The 23,492-nt window shown below is 38.5% G+C and overlaps 1 protein-coding gene across 2 annotated transcripts; it reads left to right on the forward strand.

Annotated features, from left to right (window-relative positions):
* The first annotated feature begins 6,911 nt into the window (after positions 1 to 6,911).
* On the forward strand, positions 6,912 to 15,931 carry si:ch211-243g18.2 (uncharacterized protein LOC559906 homolog). 2 transcript variants are annotated; one of them, XM_048613572.1, is made up of 8 exons: positions 6,912 to 7,346; positions 8,453 to 8,535; positions 8,730 to 8,886; positions 9,679 to 9,843; positions 10,275 to 10,400; positions 11,925 to 12,142; positions 13,196 to 13,239; positions 15,622 to 15,931. In XM_048613572.1, the coding sequence occupies exons 1-8, from the start codon at positions 6,978 to 6,980 to the stop codon at positions 15,759 to 15,761; spliced, it is 1,302 nt and encodes a 433-aa protein (XP_048469529.1). In that variant the 5' UTR covers positions 6,912 to 6,977; the 3' UTR covers positions 15,762 to 15,931. The 2 variants fall into 2 exon arrangements, with proteins under 2 accessions (XP_048469529.1, XP_020376268.2); XM_020520679.2 differs by having other exon boundaries at positions 6,915 to 7,346; positions 13,193 to 13,239.
* The last annotated feature ends 7,561 nt before the right edge of the window (positions 15,932 to 23,492 follow it).

A 23,492-nucleotide genomic window follows, 5' to 3' on the forward strand; every position in this document is an offset into this window, starting at 1 on the left:
TTGGCAAGACTAAATGAGGAAGAATCACCTGACCCAAAACATTAATTCTGATTTCTCTCCACAGGTGCTGCCAGACCTGCTGACCTGCTGAGCTTTTCCAGCAATTTCTGTTTTTGTTTAAGACTAAATGCAGACCAGGCGACCACTTTACTGAAGAGCTGTCTACAAGAATGATCCTGACCTTCTGATCAGTCTTCATTTCAATACACCATCTTGCTCTCATGCCAAACATTACTAACCTAGGCCTGCTGCAATGTTCCAATAATGCCCAACAAAAACTAGAGGAACAGCAAAATTAAGCAAAGATGCTGGAGATCTGAAATTGCTCAACAAGTCCGTCAACATCTGCGGAGAGAAACAAAGTTAAAACTAATCAAGTTCAGTGACCCTTCACCAGAATGGGTCATAGAGTTGATTAAGGGGAGCTAGTGGTTGTGGTTTATTTGGAGTTTCATAAGACATTAATGTGTAAAATTAGAGTGGATGGGATTGGCGGTAATGTATTGAGATGGATAGAAAATTCATTAGGAGACAGGAAAGAGTAAATTAAAGAATAAACGAGTCTTTTTCTGAATGGCAGACAGTGACTAGTGGGGTACCAAAAGGACCAGTATAAGGACCCCAGCTATACACGATATATTAGATGAGGGAATTAAATGTAATATCTCAAAATTTGCAGATGACACAAAACTGGTTGGAAGGGTATGCAGTGAGGAGGATGTTGCAATGTGATTTGGATAGGCTGAGTGAGTGGGCAAATATATTGCAGATGCAGTTTAATGTGGATTAATGTGAGGTTATCCACTATTATAGTAAAAATAGGAAAGCATTTTATTATTTGAATGGTTGTAGAGAGGAGAAGGTTCAACGAGACCTCTAGTCACTGAAAATAAACATGCAGGTTGAACTGGCGGTAAAGAAGGCAAACTTTATGTTGGCTTTCATAGTGAGAGGATTCAAACAAAGAGATCTTGCTGCAATTATACAGGGCATTGGTGAGGCCCCACCTGGGGTGTTGTGTGCAGTTTTGGTCTCCTTATCTGAGAAAGGATGTTCTTGCTAAAGAGAGAATGCAGTGAAGGCTTTTCCAAATTGATTCCTGGGATGACAGGACTGACATATGAGGAGATATTGTGTCAGTTAGGATTATATTCACTGGAGTTTAGAAGAATGAGGGAGGATCTCATAGACACCTATAAAATTCTGACAGGATTTGACAGGCTGTAGGAAGGATGTTCCTGATGGTGGGGGGTAGTCCAGAACTAGAATTCACAGTTTAAGAATAAGGGGTAAACCATTTAGGATTGAGATGAGGAGAAATATGTTCACTCAGTGAGTGGGGAGCCAGTGAAATTTCCTACACAGAAAGTGGTTGAGAACAAAACATTATGTGTTTTCAAGAAGGATGCAGATGTAGCTCTTGTGGCTAAAGGGATCAAGGGATATGGGAGAGAATGGGATTACAGTATTGATCTCGATGACCAGCCATGATCATATTGAATGGTGGAGCAGGCTCAAGGGATCGAATGGCCTACTCCTGTTCCTACCTTCGATGTTTTTCTCTCCATAGGTGCTGCCACCTGTTGAGTTTCTCCACTATTTTATCTTTTTGCTTCTTGAGGAACAACACCTTATTTTCCACTTAGGTACTTTACATTCTTCACGACTCAACATTAAATTCATCAACTCCAGACCATGAAACCTGTTCCCCATTTTGATTATGCCTGGTACAACTGCTTCATAGCATAACTATACATTTTCCACAACTTCTAGCAGGAAATTTAAATGTACCCTCCATTTTATTCCTGTTATGTTGTTTCTTCCTTGTCTGCTTTTCCTGGCACCATTCCTCCCTACTGTTTTCTATTCTGGTATCATTTTACACGCCCTTCTATACAAATCAGGTTCTGTTGAAACTCAAGCCAAGCTGTAAGGACACTGACCTCCAATAAGACTGCAAAGTATGAATTACCTTGCATCTTTAAACAAAGGCACAGCACATGAAATATAAACAAAGTACATGATAGTATATTGATGGATTGTGGAAAATGAACGATTAATGGCCAACCCTGAATTAAACGGTTGCCTTTAGTAGGTGATTTGCTTCCTTAACTTCCTCATATGCTTCCTCTTAACTTTATTTATAAGTTCAGTTTTTGTCCAAATATAACACAAATGGGAAACAAAAAAATTGCTATCATTACACTGATGACTATACGTTTATATTTTGTTAGAAAATCAAAATGCAACTGTATGGTGTTGCTGCATAGGATAAATTGTTGGAATAACAACTCTAAACAGCAATATTATTCTGTTTAAATTATTTAAAGCTTTAAAAAATTTGTAAATTAGAGTAGTACAATTCTTCAAGGCACTATCCCATTAGTATTCATTGGCACCTCAACATGTAGTCACATAATATTAATGCCACCACAAATTGCTCACAGTTGCCTTCCTTCTATGCTTAACATTCTAGCTCAATAGCTTCTTATAATAAATTGCCACCTAAACAGTGCAATGTGTAGAAGTTAATTTTCAAAACAGCAAATCTACAAGTATGGCAAGAGTTTTGAAGAACAACTTCCAACTTTCCAGGTGATAAAGTGTTTCTTTTTAGCTTTAACTGGCATGTCTTGTATTTTATTTGCAGTTTCTAAACACTTGTTAGGGAGCCTTAACTATCAGGGAATGGTACCTTTGGATATGGACAGGGTGTTTAAATCTCCTAAAATTTGTATTGGATTTGGATTCCAATACCGTTCCTTAACCACCATCAATCACCACTGCTACCCCCACCCCTGACCCCGCCCCAATTCAAAGGTGATAGATGAATACTGTAGGAGCTGTATTTATTTCCCTAGGCTCAGGAATAGCAGCAAGTGCTAGCATCTTTTGCCAGGGTATTTGAAGCCTAATGGATTTCACCCTCCATCCCCAGATATCATAATTGTCACCCAACTCCACCACCTGCAGATCTCCTACTTCACCTTCCCACAAAGCTACAGATGGGAACCTATGCAGCACCACAGCTCAACAGTAACAACTAAATAGCATAAACCATGATGCTGACCATTTTGACTGAAAATTGAATTTCTCCCTCCATTGTGCTTTAAATTTTCGATTTTCCTCTCCAATATTGGGATAAACATTCTCTGAGTCAAGACCTTTTGGATGTACGCAAATGCCATTTGGTTGAGTCAGCCTCCTCTCACAGAGTTCTCTAAGTCCAAAAGGGAGACACAAGCATCCATTTTGAATAGAAACATTTGTGAATTTGTTAATCAGCTTGAACTCCATCAATAACATCACCTGTATAATTTTTTAAAAATACCTTCACTAAATACTATCATATCTTCTCCACATTCAGAGAAATTGCTATCAATAGATTATTATCAATGCCGTTGTATATTGCACAATTTATTTTCTTATTTTTTAAGTGAACCAAGGCTATTCTGAATTCAGCAAAAATTTAGATCTTTCCACTTGACAATAGCTTGAAGTCTCCGTAAAAACAAAATATAGTCCACTCTGAACCATAATGGCTGACCATAGTCCTTTTTCCATACATTTCTCAGTATAACATTAAAATTTTAATCAGTAGTTTTCTGTGTGATGATATTGCAGCTAGGCCTGGGTGCCTCGGAGGCTGAGAATTCCAAACACCTTTATTGAGAAGGGACTTTAAGATCAGGACATTTTTCCTTCTTTTAGATCTGGAAATTTTGTTTGCTTTTTGGGTCTGTTTCTTTTGTTTCTGCTTTTTTTAAAATTCTGGTTTTTGTAAACAAAAAGGCGTTGGATAATGGTGACTTCGTACACTTTTCACTGTACTCCTGTATTCCTAAATTTGAGTGCACATGACAATAAAATCTAATTCTAATTATAATTCCAAGACAGTTTGACTATAATCCTTTAATCTCTGTCTCCTATGTGGCTCCTTCTATGAAACTTGGCAGATCCAGGTATTGAAAGCATTTGACAACATTGCCCTTCTCCAACTTGAGGTTGCTCTTCAAAGCTATTAGGATCAATTATTTTTGAATACGTGTACATTTTGCCAGAATACTGCACTGGAATAAGAAAGATGCCAGGGAAACGTATGATTTATTTTTAAAAAGTTACCTATTAAATGGGGTAGAAAACCAATTTCTACAAAGGGGCATTCACTTTTCCTTTCCAGTTTCAGATCCACTAAGAATTAACTGCTATAGAATACTGAAGCAAGAAAAATAAATGTTAAAAGCAATTAGAACATAATAAGGTTGTAGACATGCTTGCTGAACCAATGGGTTTGGTTGCAAATGTTTCGTCACCCTGCTAGGTAGCATTGTCAGTGTGCCTCTACTGAAGCATCGGTGTTCTGTCCTGCTAGTTATTTATATGCCTCCGTTTGCTGGGTGGTTGGTATTACTTCTGGTTTTATTTCTCAGTGGTTTGTATACAGGGTCTAATTGAATGTGGTTGTTGATGGAGTTCCGGTTGGAATGCCAGGCCTCCAGGAATTCCCTGGCGTGTCTCTGTTTGGCTCGTGTGATTATCAATGTGTTGTCCCAGTCGAGTTTGTGTCCCTCGTTGTCCGTGTGCACTGAGACAAATGAGAATCAGTCATGTCTCTTTGTGGCTAATTGGTGTTCATCTTTTTGTATTGTCAATTTTCTTCTGGTTTGGCCTATGTAGTGTTTCTATGTGGTTCTTTGCTATCTCTTCAAGATAGTGCCCCTGTTTTAAACTAAAGCAAATTCTGTCTAGAATAAGATCTATTAATCAAGATTTGAAATGATGGTGAACTTCCTGCATTCTAGCAAAATGCTGTTGTCACAAAACTAATGAGGAAATAGCACAACTTGGACAGAAATGGTGGGATATTTACATTAATCCACAAACTTGGCTTGAAGTCACTGCAATGTTTGCATGTTATTAAGGACAAACACATTTAGGCTTGCCATCACTTGGAATGCACAATCTGACCAGCATACAGCCAATTAATACCTGATCCCTTCTGAAAAATGTTTCAACAGCATTCCTCAAATATTATCAATGAATGTTTCAGTCTCTTCACTAGTTTGAACTGGCTCAGTTTTTCCACTCCTTGTGGAGACGTAATGAACTAAATTACATGTGGGGAAATCAATGATTCAAACAAGGCTGTAATTCAAATAAGCAGTTCTGGTGGTGACATAAACCTATTGACCAATGTTGAAATAATTTGAGTCAGCGCAATTGTGAAATTAAACTATTCCTTTTAACTTGCTACTACACATTTTTATACAAATCAATTTTATTTGAAAACACCGCTGTTCAATTTATTTTAATCATTGATGTGCATCTTCTCAAAACAAAATATTATAAATTGATAGGGTACAAACAAGGATATGAGGCAGAGTTATAAACATCATTGCATGGTGGCATTATTTTACCATCATTGTGAATGAGTGAAAAATATACTATCACTGTAAGATATTCAGGCTGTTTCACAGATTAAAGCAGAGGATACTATACGCAGTATAAGGTAGATTACTCTCTGAGGTGCGACCTACAGATCGTACTGCACAGTAAATCAGATACACAAGATATTCTGGGTAGTAATACGACTCCAGCTGCAGTCTAACAGTAACAGGATATTAGCACAGGATACACAGAACTATTGGAAGAGTAACAGTGAATTAAGCGGCAGACTCCAAGTGAACATATGAACGACAAGGACGAAGCTTGAACGCTGCCATCAGATTACTAGAAATTGTCTGCCGGTTTTAGTTGTTGTAACTTACCTTAATGCTGGTCAGCGTCGCTTCGATTAATTTGACTGAAATCAGACAAAAAAGCTACGTTCTTCGTATAACAACAGTGCCTGAGACTAACTACAATCCAACTCCATAGCTGCCTGTTTGAACAATTCACTGAGAGTCAAGACAAACGATTAAACAGCAAGAGTTACATCATTTATTAGAGAAGGTTTTCATGTAAACGGTGTATGGGTTGGGCAGTTCGCCGGCAAAACCTTCCACTACAATGCGGCGGTTCGTGGTCATCGTAGTTTGACGACAGGGAGCAAAGTCTCCCCTATCCAATGTCACTGACGCTTCTCCGATCAAGCGGGACGCCCCCAACTTCAACCTCAAATAGGGGGCAAAAAATACAACACGTGGCATCATAAACATTTGCTTCCCAAACGGCCAAGTCTGGTCCATCACAATCAGAGTGAGTGGACTAAAAACTAACTTATCAGCACATTGCACAGGTTTAAAGGTCAGGTTTCTGGTGTTCAGGATGTCATTCCCTCGTCAATAAAGCAAATTCCAGTAGAGCGGCCGTTCATTTTAACCGATTTAAAAAGAAACGAATCAACCTTTTTTCTTTCAAAAATACACTGTATTCATCTTTGTATATGTACATAGTCACAAACGCAGTTCTGTTCCCTAAGGTAGAATACCAAGGAAACAAACAAACATAGAAGTTTGACTCTTAACTAAAAAGCATTTCTCACATACAGAGTCAACCTGTTACGGAACACCTACGGGACAGGTAAGTCTTAAACCTAATCCTTCTAGCCCAGAGGTAGGGTCACGACCACTACACCACAAAAGTCCTTATCAGGTTATTTTAAGAATGCTTTCACAATTGCTGATCGCCTGTCTATCTGAAATCCAATTGTACATTTTATTACAATATACCAAGTTAAAGGTCCCTGTTTGTAATCGGCGGGGAACCCTGCCTACATTGGAAAGGAAAGCCTATATGTAAAACCAAGGGAGGTGGATGTTAATTCCACATGACGTTATTATGTGATAATGGGTGGATGTTTTAGATACACCGATTATCTAATAATGCCGGCGGCTGCTGCGTGCACCTCCCGGCTGGGTGTGGCTGTGCAGGTTTTCACACCTTCCCCACGTCCATCCCCTCCGTCTCTTTAAATGTGGGGCCCCGATGATGCGGCGCATTCGATCCGTTTGCCGCAGACTCAGTGACTCACAACCATGCCCAGCATCGCCAGCAGCATCTCGTCCCAGCGCCGGATCTCCAGCCGGGTGGTACCCAGCTTCTCCAGCAGATCTGTCCACAGCAGCAGCTCCTGGAGCCGGGGCCCCTCCAGCTCCAGGAGCTCGATGAGCCTCCTGGGCAGCTCCCTGAGAGCGGCCGCTGCCTCCGGCACCGTGGGTTCCAGCGAGAAGCAGACCATGCAGGGTCTTAACTCCCGCCTGGCACTCTACCTGGAGAATGTCAGCTCCCTGGAGAACAGCAACCGGGAGCTGGAGCTCAAGATCAAAGCGTTGCTCGAAGAGAAAAAAACTGTTGCCAGGGACATCAACCCAATGTTAGCACAGGCGCATGCCCTGAATAAACAGGTACCCTCAAGTCGTGTTTGTTTTTTTTTATCAATAATTCAGTAACAGTTTTGAAGCAGACTTAAGCATGCGGTACAATCACTCTGATTCGCGGCTGTGTGATTAATCCTAATAATCTCTAAAAAAGTCACAAAAGAAATCGTACGACCATTAATTGCCTTGAGATATTCGTTTAGTGAGTAATCTCGTTTAGGGTAATTTTTACACCAGCTGGATGCTGAATCGGTCATCTTTTCTCTCCTTCTTAAACGCTGGACGTTGTTATTATTTATGCGGTGCCGGTAAATGTGTTGGCGGAGAAATGGATGAAGATATGCTGTTTGCCTGTCAATATCCCTGTCAATATCAGATCATTTCCCCGCGAGCGGGTCGGCCGTTTAATGTCATCCACCCCATTCCTTCGCCTAGTTTTGTCTGGTGAAGAAGTTTTTAAAAACAAATATGCAAAGGTCATCACCAGGCCAGAAATATGTTTACTTTCTTTCCCAAAATGTTTGCTCACTATCGGGACACAGATCATTGCTATTTCTGTTTAAGTCCAGAAAGCGAACTGCTTTCAAAAGTGGCCGGCTATATAACTATTGATTAGACTGAAAGCAAAAAACAAGTCGGTGGGGCAGGTCTGATAGCATCTGTCGAAAGAGAACGATGGAGTTAACCATTCGAATGCGGTATGACTCCTTCAGTGGGTCACCGGACCCGAAACGTTAACAAAAACAGAAGGTGCCTATGTTTCCAAAGCTCAGCAGGTCTGGCAGCATCTATGAAGGGAAAAAAACGTTTCGGGTCCGGTGACCCTTCTTCAGAACCCGAAACGTTAACCCTATCTCTACCAGACCTGCTGAGCTTCTCCAGCAATTTCTGCTTTTGTTCCTGATCTTCAGCGTTCGCAGTACTTTGTTTTATCTTAGACAGCAAGCAGCGGGTCAGATGAATTCAGTCAGATTGCCTCTTAATGGGGTAGTCAGAGGTAGTGCAGGTTCGGTTTCACACCAAGTGCCACGTCCGCTTATAACTAATATAACAATTTTCAGCTAGACAACAAATAGTTGTTTGTAAAGGGACATCTGATACTAAGTTTGCCTCCATCTTATTATGCCCTTCAGATCCAGGATTTTACAATGAAAAATGCTGTACTGATACTACAAATAGACAACGCAAGGCTCAGTGCTGAAGACTTCAAAATGAAGTTTGTACTAAACATTTCTAATTGTCTCTGCCTTTTAATCCTGTGGAAATTTGCGTTCTTACTTCGATTAAGTTATTTGTCGTGATGATACATCGCAACGTACAGTACGTATCGGTATCGGGCGTGTTATAGTTCGACGGGGTGCGAGTCTGTCCGCCTGTGTATTTTAACCTGACAGAAAGTATCTGGTTTAGGACGGAGTCTGAAGCGTCCGTTCGGCAAACTGTGGAGAATGACATCGACCGCCTGAGGCGCATCAAGATGGAATACGACGATAACGGCATCAGCCTGAGAAACGAAGGGGAGATGCTCACTGAGGAACTTCTCTTCCTGAAAAAGAATCACCAGGAGGTGAGAGTAGGGAACTGGCGCCACCAGCGCTCCCCACTGGCCAGACGTGGCCAACATGAATGGGCGTAGTCGGTGTCGTTTCTCCCCTTAGCCAATGGCAGCATCGAAATTAGTTCACTTGGCAACCAATTAGCACACGCCTCACATGCAGTATTAACGTTGATTGTCCCTTTGAATTGGTATTCTTGCTAATAGTCCTGACAAGTGCAAGCTGAGATGTTTTGACAAGATATATGTTTTTTTTTTTCACACATACTCAGATCTAAGTTATACCGAATTCTGATTTTGTTCTTTTTCTCCAGGGTGGCATCCCATTGCATTATACGATGAAAACCATTAATGTAGCTGCACAGTGCAGAAACAGACCTACACAGCTCAAATGTTTGACATGTCTGTTTATGATTTACCCATTTGTTTAACTCATCATATCTGTATATCCATCTATTCCATTCTCCTTCATCTTGTTTCTCTTTAATTGCTCCTATATTGTTCACATCAAAACCCGTTTGTGGTAATAAGATCTACAATTCCCTGACTAAAGAAGTTTCTTGCAAATTCCATTATGGTTTTATTTGTGACTATCTTAATGTATATTATCACCTTAGATTGTCCGCTTGTGCAGTTAAGTTAAAATCCCTGTATGTTTTCAAATTTGTAAATACTGGAAGAAAATGGATGATTCCTATGAATTATGGTAATTGCAGTGTTATGGAAGGGAAGCTTGGAATGATGAGAATTTCATGTTTTATCACAACTGAAATGTCAGAATCACTTTGTCATTTTTTTGGACAGGAAGTGAATGCCCTCAAATCACAGATTAGCAATAATAATATCACAGTGGAGACGGACTGTGTGACTCAAACTGATCTTACTAAGCGTCTTGAAGAAATCAGAAAGAATTATGAGGAAATAGTGAACCAAAACAAAAAAGACACAGAATTGTGGTTCAAGTCCCAGGTAAATTCCCTTAAAGGTGAAATATGTAATCAATATCTTTTGGTCTGAAACTTTTTCTACATAATATCCCATGGTATTCACATTCTTCTGTGACACTGGGGATAAAAATTAACATTTAGAAATTATCACAGAGGTGACAAGTCATGTTATACAAATGATGAATAAAACATACTACATCTAAACGAAATGAATCATAATTATGGCTTTGGAAAATGTAACAGTATTGTGAATTGTTAAATACTTCTGTTTTAATCATTATGAATATGACGTTGCATCAAGATTAGCCCTTTATGAATAATGGATTTGTTTGTCGACATAATTTATATTTATGATAATTGTCATTTTTCAAAAATTTACATACCTGGGGTCTTACATATGTACTTTCTTCATCAATTTCTATTAGAATTTGTAGCACTTTATTTTTACTACAGATGGAAACTATCACCGCTGCAGTACAGCAGACTGACAAAGAGATTGAAGCAGTCAAGGCAGAACTCAATAATAATCGACACATAGTACAATCCCTGGAGATAGAGCTTGAAACCCTAAGGAAACAGGTATGGGTGTTTTCACATATATAAAAATTGTACCACTTAAGGCAGAATCAGACAGCACAAGATCAAGCTTATTTATGCTGTAACGTGAATAATGGACAAACATTTAAAATGCAATATGGTGGAAAATAATTAAGAGACCAAAATGAAGCGGTTATATATATATGGAGTCTCTTGAAGACAGATGGAGGTTTAATCTTTTTAGGAAGTTTTACTTTAATTTTCTGGCATCTTGCAGTCAATATCATCTGGCTTCTGCCAAGGAAGTGAACAAACTGGTTTTACAGACAGTTTATTAGCGGTGTGCCTACGATTGCCAAGATCTTGCTTTGGGCTATTAGAAATCCCAAAGTTTAGTTGGGAGTTATAGTCTCTTGATCCTTTGGAATTGTTTAAAGGTTAGCACTCTCTCTCCTCCACACTGCCCACATATTGTTACAACGTGGTTGTAAATACATTGTTCACAGTCTATTAAAATAATGACGTCAGAACTGTAGTTAACATGAAGTTAATGAAACCTTATAAGTGAAAAATAGTTGTTTAAAATTTCTATTATTTTAATTAAAAAATACTGGCTAGAATTTATAAAGAATCTAAATAAGCAAATATTACAAATATAAAATGATAGTGAATCACAAAAAGTTTAGCTGCAGCTCACTGCAAATCTTCATTGCCATAAATTTGCATCTGATTATTTCTGGATTTTTCTTGGAAGTCTTTCTCAATTTAGGCCCTAAATGTAAAAACCAAAGAAAAGCAGATGCTGAAATCAGAAACAAAAATTGAAATTGCTGGAAAACCTCAGTAGTTCTGACAGCATCAGTGGACAGAAAGCAGAGTTAATGTTTTGGGTCCAGTGGCTCTTCTTCAGAACTGATTGTAGCCAGGAAAAGGTTAGTATATATGTTGAAGATGGGGTGGGGGTAAGGGTGTGAAGTAAATGGGTGGAGGTGTAGCCCAGAGAGAGAAAGAACAGCAATTGGGATGAAAAGGGATGGGTATAGGTCAACCTGGGAGAATGAATAGCTGCTAATGGGGATGATTAATAGCTGTCAATGGGTTGGTTCTAGTAGCAGCCCATGTGGTGACAAGGCCTGGAGTGGGAGGTTGGGGTAAGGAAATGGGAGAAGGTGCTCAGGCCCTTAAAGTTATTGAGACTGGCCCATTTCTTAGTCTGTCCAACAGTTGCTCTCTCTCTCCCCCTCTTTCTCTCTCCCTCTCGCCAGGAACCTTGTCCACTTATTGTATACTCCTCACCCATCCTCCAACCCATCTTCAGCACATACACCAAACTTTTCCTAGCTACAATCAGTTCTGAGGAAGGGCCACAGGACCCAAAATGTTAACTGTGCTTTCTCCACAGATGCTGCTAGAACTGCTGAGATTTTCCAGTAAATTCTGTTTTTTGTTTCTTAATTTAGATTTGCATTAATACAGAGATTAAGATACTGCTTGTGGCTGGTTTTATTCCATAAACTAACTTGGACCACTCTAGCTTATCGTTATAACTTCTCATTATCTTTGCAGAATATGGGACTGGAAAATATATTGCTGGACACTGAGCAAAGATATGATGTGGACTTCAATAAGATGCAAACAATTACCTCCAAATTGGAAGGCGATTTGTTCAATATGCATAATGATATGATGCTGAACAAGGAAAAATATGATTCTCTTATGCAAGCTAAACTGACTCTGGATGCAGAGCTTGCTGAGTACAGGCGTTTACTTAATGGGGAAACAAGGTACCATACATATAATGCTAAAGACAGTTATTAATGGAAAACTTATGGCAATGATATGATGAAATAATCCAAAAAGGGAAAATACAGATTGAACGTAGTTACCCCAAAACAAAGACTGCAGTTTTGGGTGAGTGAAAAGATTTGGTTACAGTCCAAAAGTGTATGCTGACATCAATTAATCTGTCCTAAATTTCTTAGATTTTTTGGTTTATTTTGGGGGAAGTTAATCCGTAAGCTCCTATTGTAACTTCAACAGAAACCCTTGTAAAATTATGCATCTGGCGTTTGCAGTGTTTTCCAAAATATCGGGGTAAATTGTGGAGCCCCTGTAAGATTTCATGAACTAAGTCTTTCTGTTTTCACTCACCTGGCAGATGTCTTTCCTTCAAGTTGGAGGTTTTGGGTTCAACTCCTCTCTAGAGGTAGAGAGGCAATGGCCTAGTGGTATTATAGCTGGACTGTTAATCTAGAGACCCAGATAATGTTCTGGGACCTGGGCTTGAATTCCGCCATGGCAGATGGTGGAATTTGAATTCAATAAATATCTGCAATTAAGAGTCAAATGATGACCATGAATCCATTGTCGATTGTCGGAAAGAACCCATCTGGTTCACTAATGTCCTCTAGGGAAGGAAATTGCCATCCTTACCTAGTCTGGCCTACATGTAACTCCAGACCCACAGCAATGTGGTTGACTCTTAACTGCCCTCTGGGCAATTAGGGATTGACATTAAATGCTGCCTGGCCAGCGACGCCCTCATCCTGTGAATGAATGAATAAAAAAAAATTCGCACTGAAGGGGTCTCCATTGTAAAATATGCTGTTTTTCAGTTGAGTCAATAAAATCAGGCATTATCTGCCTTGTATACACTCCTATGTAGGTGGGATTGACAGAAAGTAATGCATGAAATGCTATCCTGAGTTAAACCGTTTCAGTTTAGAATGAATATTATTTAACAAGACGGTAAGTTAACTGAACTTGCATATAAAGTTTGCTGTTAACTACTGAGCATGTGAATTTGTGACAAATAACTGTTCTTTTCTTTATAGCAGAAAGGTTGTTCATGTTCCTCCTCCACGTTCACCCTCTCCTCCTCGTAAGTATTTCTGTGTGATGTCTGTAATCAAAATCATATGAGAGATGTTTCTTTTTAGGTCCATATTATCCGGTACTCAACTCCCTTGGGTTAAATGCAAAATGTGCTTGATTTCTGTTCGTAAAGAATATGTTTATAATGTACATTTGCAAATTTATAAACAGTACATTTCAAGTTAATTATGGTGATAGTACTTGGCCTCATTTCTCATTGATTTTCCCCTGGTCTCCTTGACTTTCATACCATGAGTAGCCAGCTTTGCTAAACTACTTGTATGTGTGCAAGTCCTGACAGTGACACAGATGCAACTGTCCCTTCAGTTTTCCATCCACTCTGTGCACTAAGCACCTCCCCATATAGCATAGCTAGAATCAATCTGGGAAATTAACAGCATGAAGCCTGTATTCCACAGCAATGTATTTGGTCACTGTACCATGCCATAATAATCACAATATTTTGGAATTATGCTAGGGCAGACAATCTCAACAATCTGATACATCATATTTTAGAAACAGACAAAGAATTAGTTATCTAAAAGAAAACCTATTGAGATGAAGTGGATGCCTGCAGAAAGGAATTGATGGTAGCCAAACATATCATGTTCGTTTGTGCTCCTTTCAGCTCTACAGTGGGTTGGAAATCACAATTTTTAATCCAATTGGATTTCTGGCACAATTTGTTGTGCATTGTTGAATTAATTTTTCTACCATGCAAACTGCTGGCAGTGTGTAAAAAGCAAAACCACTGTTAGGTAGCAAGATAAACTACCTGATCAGTACTATTGAAACACACAAAGTTAGGCGGACAAGAGTAAGATGTTTAATTTAAATATTCTCTGATAATTAACTTTTCTGTAGCATATATCAGTGCCCTGTTCAAAAATGCATAAAATGCAGAAGTAGGCCATTCAGCCCATTGATGCTGCTCCATCACTCAGTGAGAACATGGCTGATATATGATAATCCTCAACTCTACTTTTCTGCCTTTACCTCATAACCCTTAATTCCCTTAAAATCTGTCTACCTCAGCTTTGACTACGCATAAAAACCCAGCCTCTACAGCCCTCTATGGTAAGGAATTCAACAAATTCAGTACCTTCTGAGAGAAGGAAGTCCTCCTCATCTGTCTTAAAAGGGTAACCTCTTTATTCTGAGATTAAGCCTGCTGGCCCAAGAAGCTCCCACAAAGAGAAATAACATTTCTACATCTACCCTGTCATCTCCTAAGAATCTTGTATGTTTTAATAAGGTCACCTCACTCAACCAAAACCACTCAACCTCTCCTCATAAAACAGACCCTCCAAACTCTGGATCAGCCTAGTGAACTTTCTCCGTACTGCCTCCAATGCCGGTATATCTTTCCTTAGAGAATGGGCCAAAGTTCTACACAGTATTCCAGCTGTCATCTGACAAGTGCGTTGAATACTCTTAACAAGAATTCCCCAGTTTTACACATCAGATTCCTGAAATAAAGGCCAACATTTCATTTGCCTTCCTATTACCTGCTGACCTTGGCTGCTAATTTTTTGTGATTTATACACGAGGATTTCCAAATCAATCTGTGATGTAGCTTTCTGCAGTCCTTCTCTAATATTTAGCTCCTCTATTCCTGCCCAAATTCATAATCTCACATTTTCCCACATTAGTTTGCAAGTTATTTTTCCCACTTACTTAACCAGCTTATATCCCTCTGCAGATTCTGACATCCTCACCGCTTGCTACATCTGCAAACTTTATTAATGTACATTCACTTTCCTCATCCAAGTCACTACTATATATATTGTAAATAATTGAGTTCCCAGCACTGAACCCCTATTGTATTACCACTAATTGCAGAGCCATCAGTGAATGTTAACTTCTGCTTAGTAAGTTGCACTAACTTTTTATTATCAAAGGAATTCCAGTCTCCGCCTCATAACATTCAATAACCTCTTCACCAACATCCCCCTTGACTACATCAAATTCAGCATTTTAATCATATCCATCACTAAATTCATCTACACAGCTCCATTTTCCTGGCCCAATGCTCATTGATATTGTCCACTTCTTTTCCCAGGTGCCAGTCTTCCTATATTAAAGTCATTTTCAGAACCCTTGTTCTCAAATCAACTCCAACCTTTCCAATCACTGTTGAATTATTAACTTATTTGTCTACTCCAATCTCCTTAAATATGTACTAATCCCTCACACATTGCTTTCTTCTCCATCACTCCCATGTTAAAATCCCGTCAGTTTGATTCTGTGACTGAATAAAAATACATTATCTTAAACTCATAAGCATCACTATGACTGTTTTTATGATATAATCTATCATGTTAGTCATACATGCCTTCAGACTTAAAGAGTTAAATGTCAATAACAAATTTCTTTTTAATCTTAACAGCTGAAGTCACAACAAGAAAAATTGTCAAAGTCATCACAACTACATTAGTTGATGGCAAGGTGGTTGATGAATCAAGTGAAGTTGAAGAAATTAGTGAGAAAAAGCATGTGGAAAAAATCTCTTCAATGTATTGTCAATGAACTAGTGAAATATTATGCATTATAAGGAAACTCTTATTGGGTATAATGGGTATTTGAAGCAATGAACTACTATGGTAACCTTGTATAAAGTAATTGAACTTTCTACTAATTATATAATTATGTAATTATATTCAATTACATAATGTCTAATAAAAGTCATATCGCACGTCCATTTGTATCGGTGTGCAAATCATTCCTCTTACAACCATCCAAGAGACAACATTTCATAAACAAACTCAAGGAAAGATCTGCATTAGTACCATTCTAGATCATAGAATCCCTACAGTGTGGAAACAGGCCCTTCAGCCCAACAAATCCACACCAACCCTCAGAGCATCCCACCCAGACCCATCCCCCTATAACCCACCTAATCTACACATGCCTGAACACTATGGGCAATTTAGCATGGCCAATCCACCTAGCCTGCACATCTTTGGACTGTGGGAGGAACCTGGAGAACGCACAGGAAACCCAAACAGATATGGGGAGAATGTGCAAACACCACACACACAGTTGCCCGAGGATGAAATTGAACCCAGGTCGCTGGCACTGTGAAGCAGCAGTGCTAACCACTTAGCCACCATACTGCTCCATTAGGTTGCATATAAATTCCATAATTATCATTTACATTAATACTAAAAAGAAATTGCCTCATTTACAAGATTGATGGTAGATTGTTTTATGTATAATAATTACTTGCATTGATACGGCACCTTTTTATATAAAGAAAATGTCTTGAGGTCCTTTGCAGATATATAATCAGACAAAAGCTGACACCAAGTTAAAGAAGGAAACACCAGAGTAGATTTGTATACTGTAAAGCTTCAAGCACATTGCAGATTCCAATCAAGCAGAAGCTTGGTTGAATTACTGCTGAAGATTTTAAAGGAATCGCGCTGCATCTGGCCTCACTGCAAAGCCAAGCATTGAACAGTCCAATTATTGCTGTGCAGACATTATCCCCATGAGGCAAGAGATCAACAAAAATAAAACTACTTTTCAGGAAATAATGAAGGCACTCTATGGCTATGTGAAGTGTGTGAAAATGCTGAATGGGCTAAATTGAATAAGCTTACCCAACGACAAGGGGCAAGTATTCATATTTTTGTCATTGATCTGTACAAATGTGCAGAGAACTGTGAATGTGTCATCTTAAAGGAAAAACAAATCAGGCAGAGAACTCATGCTAAAGTTTTATGTGAAACATTGACTATGTACAGTTGAGGGACGATTTACACAAAGTCAAAGCAAATGGGCAGTCAAGCTAAGGTCAAAACAAAACCAATTGCCTATTCAGAGTAATGAAGAGGCATCTCCCAGAAATGGCCAAGCTAGTGGAGCATGTTAAGCTAAAAGCAGAGAGGCATTTGTACAAAGGCAGGCGAGGGTGCATTGGCTGCTCCAGCTAACTTATATTGGAATGGTCAGAAAATAACACAAATGCAAAAATCCTGCCAAAGGGATTGAATGCTATTATTGGAAAAAGAAGTACCACTTGTTACAGCAAGAAGTTTATACAGAATAAGTCAAAAGAGAAGCCATCCGAGGATGGTGAGATTCATCAAATATCAATGACATGGTTTACGTTTCCTTGGCAAGATCAAGGAACCAAGCAGAAGCTACTAGGCTGTTGACATCCCTAGTAGAGGGAAACAAAACATACTTTAAGTTAGACACAGATGCAGCACTTGCAGTTCTTTCTAGTATTGAATTGTGGTAGGGGAAATATTTTCATCAGCCAACAAGCATAAAAATAAATGGGCCAAAAGGTACTGAACTCAAGGTCATAATAAAATGGAATGCAACTTCTCAATATAAAGAGAGAAGAATCACTAGAACCTTATATGTGATCCTTAACCACAACTCTTCGTGCTTAAACTTACAATGTACAGGGTAGAGGAATTGGAAAGTCAAGAAGCTCATTCAACAAACTTCAGAGTTGAAGTTCCACAGCTATTCTCAGCTCTATGAAAGCTTCAGACAGCATAACACATCACTCTATGTCCTGAAACAAAGCCAGAATATCTCTTCGCACCCAGAAATGATCCTCAATTATTCTCGTTAATGGTAAAGAAGAAAATTGACTGTTGAAGCAAAATATTGTGATAGATCCCATATCAATGTTCAATGGATTTATCAGAATCTATATAGCCTTACCCAGCTGAACAAAGTAACTGAACACAAAATTCATCCTGTGTCATCTGCAGACAAAAACATAGCAAATTTAGGAAACAGTTCAATTTTAGTGAAGCTACATGCAAATGATAGTTTTTGGCACCTGGCCTTGATGAAGACTCTTAAGTTGTTCACAACCTTCATTACGCTGTTTGAAATGTTTTGTTTTGACAAATTACCCTTCGGCATCCTGTCAGTGCTAGTTATCTAATTAGCAAGCTGTGCTGCAATGGTTCCAGGAAACAAGACTTACAAGCTCCTTGTAATGTGATTGAGATCCAAAGATTCCTGGGAATGGTAAGCCCAGCCAAAATACTCTTGCTCTAGCTATCATCAATGAACTACTGAACCAGCTACAATGGCAAGACAATACATGGCATTGGGAGCAAATACAGCAGAAATCTTTTGAGAAAAATCAATGCGATGCTATTATCACGTGATATTTTAGCTTACTAAGACCCAGAATTGCTTTTAATTATTGCTCAAATCTATCTTCTGCAAAACTGGGAGCCAAGGTCTTTCAGATTTAGACAGATGGAAAGGGTAGACCAATTTACTACACTTACTACATTTACTGTCACTGACAGAGAATGAACTGAGATATGCAGTGACAGAGGAAGAAACATTAGCTATCACATGGTGTGATGAATATATTCATGTGTGATTTATATTCATATTACATCATTTTTAGAGTTTGGATTTGAAACTAGGGGCCAATTTTGTTGGTTCTGTGAAGGGCTTAAAAAAAGGTCAGATGGTCCTCTCTGGTGACACAATCTAGGACATTACAGAGATCAGGTGACTGCAAACTCCCTGGAGTGTTAATAGAAGTATGGTTACACTGTAAACATTGAAAGGCATTAGCTCACTTTTGACTCAGAATAATCAATGATTGATTTTAGCTTAAAAAAAACTAGAGATTGAAAGTTTTTAGTCAGTTTTGGAAGATACCTGACTGGGGTCAGAAGCAAATACTGATTTCCTCTGAGAAAGAAGTATTGGAATTGCAGGGAAAGTTCAGTTATCTTGGTGTAAAAGTTTAGTTTGTGAAACTGCTAGACCAGGAATGCTCGGTCAGAAATCAGACAACTACTAAAAAACTCAGAAAGTCTAAACTTTCTATATTGTGAGCAATCATGTACGAAGATGATGCAGTTCATAGGGCAGCATGAGTGTCAGATGAAAAGCTTGAACAAAATTAATTTTTTTTTCTGGAATATCTCCATATCCCTTAATGTCATGAGTAACTTGAGAGCCCAGTAACTTCTCAATTTCTGTGTTGAATGCTTAATGATTGAAATTCCAGGTGGTAAAGGATAGAACTGGTATATGCAATCTATTTACAGAGGCACACATTAGATAGATGCATCTCTAAGGTAACCATAGTTCCAGTTTGTTCCTCTATATAAACATGAATATATGAACTAAGATCAAGAGTAGGCTATTCAACCCATCAAGCCTGCTCCACCATTCAACAAGTTCGTTGCTGATCGGGTTGCAATTTCAAATCTGCTTTTTCAAAGGTTTTCACAATGACCTTTGCTTAACAAGAATCTATTTACCTCCATCTTTAAAGTATTCAGGACTCTGCTACCACCATCTTTTCAGGAAAATTTCCAAAGACTCATCATAGGATCTTAGTAGGATAATAGTTTGGCACAGCAACGTGGGCAGAAGGGCCTGTACTGTGCTGTATTGTTCTATGTTCTATGTTCTATCCCCTAAGAGAAACTAGTTATAAAGTCATAGAGATGTACAGCATGGAAACAGACCGTTCAGTCCAACTCATCCATGCCGATCAGATATCCTAAATAAATCTAGACCCATTTGCCAGCATTTGGCCCATATCCTTCTAAACCCTTCCTATTCATATACCCATCCAGATGCCTTTTAAATGTTGTAATGGTACCAGCCTCTACTTGTCTAGTAGACCTTGCCTATTTACCCTATCCATGACTCTGATGATTTTATAAATCTCTATAAGCTCAACCCTCAGCTTCTAACACTCCAGGGAAAATAGCCCCAGCCTATGTAGCCTCTCCCTATAGCTCAAACCTTCAAATCTTGGCAACATCCTTGTAAATGTTTTCTGAACCATTTCACAACATCCTTTCTATAGCAAGGAGACCAGAATTGCATGTAGTGTCCCTAATCTCTTTTTTTTAAATGATGAGACACCTGATTTTTAATAGCAGTGCCTTGTTCTAAATTCTTCCATAAGAGGAAATGACATCTCCACGTCAATCCTGTTAAGACTCTTCAAGATGTTATATGTTTCAATCATGTCACTTCTCACATGTTATTGGAAACTGGGACCCCTTAAAAACCGAATTTTCCCAGTATTTTATGTCTTGAGTGAGATTCCATTTAACAGCTATCACAGCAGTAATTAACTTTGCAACTTTCTAGTATATGAAAACAGAAGGGAAAATTTACAAGAGGCACTGAAGTCACACTGCCACATAGAACCAGCATCAACAATTAATCTGGTGCCAAATATATCCTATTCTCACAAAACTGTTCTTTGAAAGAATGGTAAACTAACCCTCTGATGAAAGCGGCCAAGGGGACAATGGTCATCCTGACATCATGAATAGTTGTCTATGGTCATTGACCAAGAGGGTTTAGCCAGGTGATTGGCATCCATCCCATTTCACAGAATCCCTACAGTGTGGAAGCAGGCCATTTAGCCCATTAAGTCCATACCTTCCCTCCACAAAGCATCCCACACAGATCTACCTCACTTACCCTATCCCTGTAACCCTGCATTTCCCATGGCCAATCCACCTAAACTGCACATCTTTGGATTGTGAGAGGAAACTGGAGTATCTGGAGGAAACCCACGCAGACACAGGGAGAATTTGCAAACTTCACACAGACAGTTACCCAAGACTGGAATGGAACATGGGTCATTAACGCTGTGAAGCAACAATGCTAACCACTGAGCCACAGTGGCACCCCATATTCTCCATAAAAACCAAAAGACCTGTGGATGCTGTAAATCAGGAACAAAAACAAAGTTGCTGGAAAAGCTCAGCAGATCTGGCAGCATCTGTGAAGGAGAAAACAGAGTTAACGTTTCGGGTCCAGTGACTTTGGAGTCACCGGACCTTATCTCTATGTCTCCTAATTATCAAATATCCTTTAATATTCAGTTTCCAGTGTTGGTCATCACTAGGATGCAGTGACCACAATATGATTTTGAAATGTAAGTCCAATTTGAAAGGGAGAAAAATAAGTTTAAGAGTAACATTTTAAACTTGAATAAAAACAACTATATAGGGATGGAAGTTGAGCTGGTTGAAGTAAATTGAGATAATATGCTAAGGAACAGGTTAAATAGTAAACAGTGGCAGACATTTAAGAGGATATTTTAGAATACTCAGCAAAATATACTCCTTCTATTAAAAAAATTCAAGGGAAGGACCAACCATTCCTGGTTAACTAAAGAATTTGAGGAAAATGTTAAACTTAAGGAAAAAAACATATAATTGTGCAATAATGAGTAGTAGGTTAGATAATTCGTCAGAATGTAAAGAATGATGGAGAAGGACTACAAGTTTAATTAGGCCAAAGAAGTTAGAGGATGAGAGGGAGCTGGCAAGAAATACACAAATGGAAAGCATAAGTTTCCACAGGTTTCTTAAAATGAGAAACATGTTTAAAGTGAGTGTTGGCCCTCCTGAGAGTGAGAATTTGGAGTTAATAGTAGATAAAAAGGAAATGGCAGATGTAATGAATAAATATTTTACTTCTGTCTTCACTATAAAGGATACAAAAACATCCCTTTGATATCTGTAAATCTAGAGGTGAAAGAAAGAGAAGAAGTTGGTGAAATTAGAATTTCTGGGAAAGTGGCATTGAGTGAACCAACAAAGTTACGGTCTGACATATTTCTGGGTACAGATAAATTTCATCTTTGGGTCTTGAAAGAGATGGTTAATGAGCCAGTAGATGCGTGGTGGTAAGTATCCAAACTTCATGAGATTCTGGAAAGGTTCCATCAAACTGGAAAGTAGTAAATACCCCTTCAGAAAGGATGGGAGACAGAAAACAAGAATCCATAGACCAATTAGTTCAAAGCTATTATGGGCAAGTGTTAAAATTGATGATTAAGAAAGCTCTAGTTGTGTACTTAGTAAACCTCAAGGTAATTAGGAAGAGTTGGCTTGGCATTGTGAAAGGAAAATTGTATTTAATTAATTTATTGGAGTTCTTTGAATGAGTAACACACACTGTGGATGAAGGTGAGGTCACTGACAATCTTTACTTTTCAGAATGCATTTGACAAGGTGCCACATAAAAGTTAGTATGCAAGGTAGGAACCCATAGCACATAATGAAAAGCTCCCTCCAGTATAAGATTCTATGATTCCATGGCTCCCTGACCTTCGCTATTATGATGGAGTTTTGCAGAAACAGCAAAGTGTTCATCGGACTTGTCAATTGCATATTAAAAATCCACTCCCTATTATAATTTTAAATTGGTAATGTAGCATGAAATTTACAAAATCGAAGAATAATGAGTTTCTTTTAGGTAGGCTGGAATGACTGACTTAGTAATGTAGCTGGAACAACTGCAAACGTTCAACTAGAGAAGAAACAAGTTGTGGAAGCTAAGCTTTCTAAACACATGAGAGCAAAACAACTCGCATCGGCACAAAGCAGCTGAACTTGGAAAAGATATATTTAGAAATTCCTATAACACAACCTTAGTAAACATGCTGTAAGCAGCATAAAAGCACACTTCACTGATATAATTTCTTCCATCAACTTTTTCAAAATGATACAATATAAAATATGGGACATATTGAATATAAACATAGAAGATGAGATCAATTACAATTGTGACATATATTTTAAAGAAATTAGTATTTTAATTTCACAGCCCTGAGTATTTTGAATATTTTTGTTATTTCATCTATTTTAGATTTTACTGGTTTAACCTTAGCCTAAAATAAATGAAAACTAAAGAGCTAATGAAAAGACAACACATAAATTTATGTAAACTATTTAACATGGAGATAGCTTCAAAAGGCACTTCACCAAAACATAACCAGACAATCAACACCCACAAATCTGCTGATAATCAATATTACATCACATATGCCTCAGGGAAAGCCTACAGTTTCAAGTCTGGGTGGGAGAGGGGCTGGGCTGAGATTCACACAAGGGGAAGTAATAATTATTCAGTGTCTCCTACATGTCGTGAGGCTTCAGCTATCAAAAGATTACAACAGCAATTCTGGCACAATCCTCAACATGCCCTCAGAGAATCTCTTACTGCATGATTAATTTTCCAGGTTAAATTTCAAAACAGTCTGAAGAAAAGAAATAATGTGTTTTGGCAGTTGATCATTTCCATAACTTTGTTTAAGTGTCAAGGAACAAGGAATGCCTTTAATTTTTTTTGTTGGACATTTTACATTAGGTTGTGGTAGACTTGTACTTTGGCAGCTACCATTAAAATTAAGCATTTAAGATTACATACTGTAATGTCAGCTCCACAGGTGTATCCCTTCCTTCTAAAACAAACGATAAATAATAATGTATTTAG

Source organism: Rhincodon typus, chromosome 28, assembly GCF_021869965.1.
Source record: "Rhincodon typus isolate 14 chromosome 28, sRhiTyp1.1, whole genome shotgun sequence".
In the NCBI taxonomy this organism is placed as follows: Eukaryota; Metazoa; Chordata; class Chondrichthyes; order Orectolobiformes; family Rhincodontidae; genus Rhincodon; species Rhincodon typus.

What these genes read in the sequence shown, in the direction of transcription:
- si:ch211-243g18.2 (XM_020520679.2), top strand. Translation starts at nt 6,978, where the DNA reads ATGCCCAGCATCGCCAGCAGCATCTCGTCCCAGCGCCGGATCTCCAGC. An exon ending in CGCATGCCCTGAATAAACAG is followed by an intron (nt 7,347 to 8,452) that starts GTACCCTCAAGT and finishes TATGCCCTTCAG; the next exon opens with ATCCAGGATTTTACAATGAA. An exon ending in TGAAAAAGAATCACCAGGAG is followed by an intron (nt 8,887 to 9,678) that starts GTGAGAGTAGGG and finishes TTTTTTGGACAG; the next exon opens with GAAGTGAATGCCCTCAAATC.